The 2,879-nt window shown below is 54.9% G+C and overlaps 1 protein-coding gene across 1 annotated transcript; it reads right to left on the bottom strand.

The window, feature by feature from the left end:
* Window positions 1–984: 984 nt before the first annotated feature.
* Window positions 985–2,440, bottom strand: SSTR4 (somatostatin receptor 4). Its single transcript, XM_026106045.2, has one exon. It carries the CDS (start codon window positions 2,335–2,337, stop codon window positions 1,102–1,104), a length of 1,236 nt encoding a protein of 411 aa, XP_025961830.1. The 5' UTR covers window positions 2,338–2,440; the 3' UTR covers window positions 985–1,101.
* Window positions 2,441–2,879: the final 439 nt, after the last annotated feature.

Genomic DNA, 2,879 nt, shown 5'->3' with positions numbered 1-2,879 from the left:
TGCATTCGTCTAGTGCAGGGGAATTGGTGGCCTCCTAGGTGGTGAAGGTAATCATAATAGTTATCCAGTAGATGTTATTAATTGTATTACGGGCCAGTGTTATGGCTTTTTATTTTGTTGAACTGCACTTCACAACTGAAGACCAGCCGTTCATGGCACAATTGCAAATCAGTTATATATGACATTACTTTTTTTTAGGATGTGAAACCTCCTTGCTCAGACAAACACACCCCACATCAAAGACACTCCCAAATCCAGCACCTCCCAGCCTCTGTTCCAGTCACAGCTGTGTCAATGACAAAACTGTCTTTGCATAAATAAGAGCAGGAGTGGGACCTAAATCAGTCCAGTTGGGTCAGTGCAGCCACCATATTGTCTGCAAATGATAGCACTCTTTTCCCCTTTTGAAAGCAACTGTGGTGGGGCAATGGTTGGAGTTACAACAGGGTCCAGCAGCTGTGGCTGCACACATCATATCCCTGTGGCTGTCCCTTCTGGCTGCCTCTCACAAGAGACAGAAGAAGTTTAGAGTCTCTCTATCTTTTGTATTTTACACATCAGCCTGGAATTAGGTCTTATCCCCAGTGAAAGCAGCTGGAAAACTCACTATGAGGTTATCTGTCGCAGGGTCTGGACCCAGTGCTTGCAGCCACCCCTGTTCAGCAGATTCCCAAGAAACATGAAAGCAGAGGAAACCCCACAGAGAGCTCCAGCACAGCACGGCAGAAGGGACAGAAAGAAAATAGATATCCCAGGGGGAGTTTCCTGCAGGTTCTTGCAGGAGAAGTAATGCCTGGAGTCTGGTGGTAGGATGTACAGTGGCAGCATCTGACGCCACTGCTGGTACAAACCCCAGCTTGGCCAGTGATCAAAGGAAAAAGCCAGTTGCTCTCCCACTGTGGACACTATGCAGGCTGGAGTCACTCCTTTCAGTATACAAGGTAAATGAGAACAGCAGGCACAGGAATTTGCGCTCTCTCAGGCCATGGTATTTGTTAGTCCTTCCCTTTGCCGGGATGAGGGAGGACCTGAGGGTGCCTGTGCCTGACGGAGATGCCCACTCAGAGGTCCCAGAGAAGAGGCTGTGGGCAGCTGGGTGCCTTAGAAGGTGGTGGTCTTTGTAAGGAGGGTGCCAGGCTTGCAGCAGGTCTCAGGATGCACTGGCTCCTGCTGGCAGGGCAGTGGTGGGCACATGCAGCCCTTGTTCTTGTCGTCCCCCCGGGGAGTGGCACAGTAGTCAAGAGGCTCCTCTTCCTCCTCCTCCTCTGCTGTCTCTGAGTCACCGTAGCAGCAGCAGAAGCTGGTGTCAAAGCACCGCCGCAGCACACCGTGGAAGGAGTGCCGGAAGTTCTCGGAGAGGAAGCCATAGAGGATGGGGTTGGCACAGCTGTTGGAGTAGCTAAGGATGAGGGAGGCATTATTGACAGTGGCATCCAAACGGCCAGGCAGCAGGAGGTTCACCAGCTGGACCACGTAGAAGGGCATCCAGCACACCACAAACATGGCAACCACCATGAGCACCAGCCGTGTGAGCTTGCCTTCAGAGCGCCGGCGCTGCTGCCAGCCCACCCGCTGAGCCACTGCCCGCATCTTGCCCACAATCAGCAGGTAGCACAGACCCATGGCTAGCACTGGCAGCAGGAAACCCAGTAAGGTTGTATAGACAACAAAAGCAGCTGACCAGGCGGGGCTTGGCCACAACAGGTTGCATGCCACTGCCTGGCCATCGTGGGTAGTGGCTGTACCAGCAAAGATGGGGATGGGTGAGGCTACCAGCAACGAGAGTAGCCATACGCCCCCATTGACCATCTTGGCCACCCGAGGCCGGCGGTAGGTGGCTGCTCTGAGCGGGTGTACCACTGCGATGTAGCGGTCCAGGCTGAGCACAGTCAAGCAGAAGACACTAGTGAACATGTTAAGCCCATCTACACCCAGCACGGTACGGCACAGGGCCCGGCCAAACGGCCAGTGGTGCAGGGCAGCCGATGTGGCCACAAAGGGGATGCTAAGCATGAAGAGTTCATCAGCAATGGCCAAGTTGAGCAGGTAGATGTTGGTGGCTGTCTTCATCTTTGCATAGCGCAAGATCACGAAGATCACCAGGGAGTTGCCCAGCAACCCAAGCAGACACACCAGGGCATAGATGCACTGTATTACCACCATCCCTGCAATCTCGCCTGCCTTGCCACCCCACTCCACCTCCCCTTGCTGGTCTACTTCCGCCAAGGATGCGCTCGTGTTGGGAGGGACCTCGGAAGCTGTCCAGCTGGACACAGTCCATATCGGCACACTCACCACCTGGGCTTCTGTTGGGAGGTGGTCAGCATCTGCACTCATGTTGGCAAGCAGCCCATAAAACGGCCAAATGGCAGAGGGTGGGTGATGCTACAGCATGGGGGAGATGGGGTGTGCGCATGTGGGAGGGCTGGTTGCTGCAAGGGGATCAGTGCTTTGGAGCGGAGGTCGTGAGAGGGTAGTGGACTCTCCCAGGAGGTGGATTTGGCTGTGAGACGAATGGCAGCTGTAGCAGGCTGAGGGGCGCCTGGGGCTGGTGGAGATGGCTGCTGTCAGGGAAGGCTGTTGCCTGCCAGGTATGGTTTTCAGCCTGCAGACAGGGCACAGACAGAGTGGGAAGAGAGGCAGAGAGAAAAGGAAATGAGAGTTTGCGGTGCATGGAGTGGCAGCAGTTGCAAAACACGCACTTCAGTGCAGCTGCTGCCTCTGCCGAATCCCTGCCATACACTTTCAGTCGCTCCAATTGCGGCAGCCCCCTGCTCCCCCATCCTCCCTCCACTTCCCCCTCCCCAGCTGGGTGCCTTTAATTCACTTCACATAGCAGCAGCAATGCTCCCTGGACTGGAGTGCTCTTTAAGTTTCGT

This window comes from Dromaius novaehollandiae, chromosome 3 (assembly GCF_036370855.1).
Source record: "Dromaius novaehollandiae isolate bDroNov1 chromosome 3, bDroNov1.hap1, whole genome shotgun sequence".
Taxonomy (NCBI): Eukaryota; Metazoa; Chordata; class Aves; order Casuariiformes; family Dromaiidae; genus Dromaius; species Dromaius novaehollandiae.
The sequence above is the reverse complement of the archived record's forward strand: the minus strand, read 5'-3'. Positions and strand labels throughout refer to the sequence as shown.

What these genes read in the sequence shown, in the direction of transcription:
- SSTR4 (XM_026106045.2), bottom strand. Translation starts at nt 2,337, where the DNA reads ATGAGTGCAGATGCTGACCACCTCCCAACAGAAGCCCAGGTGGTGAGT.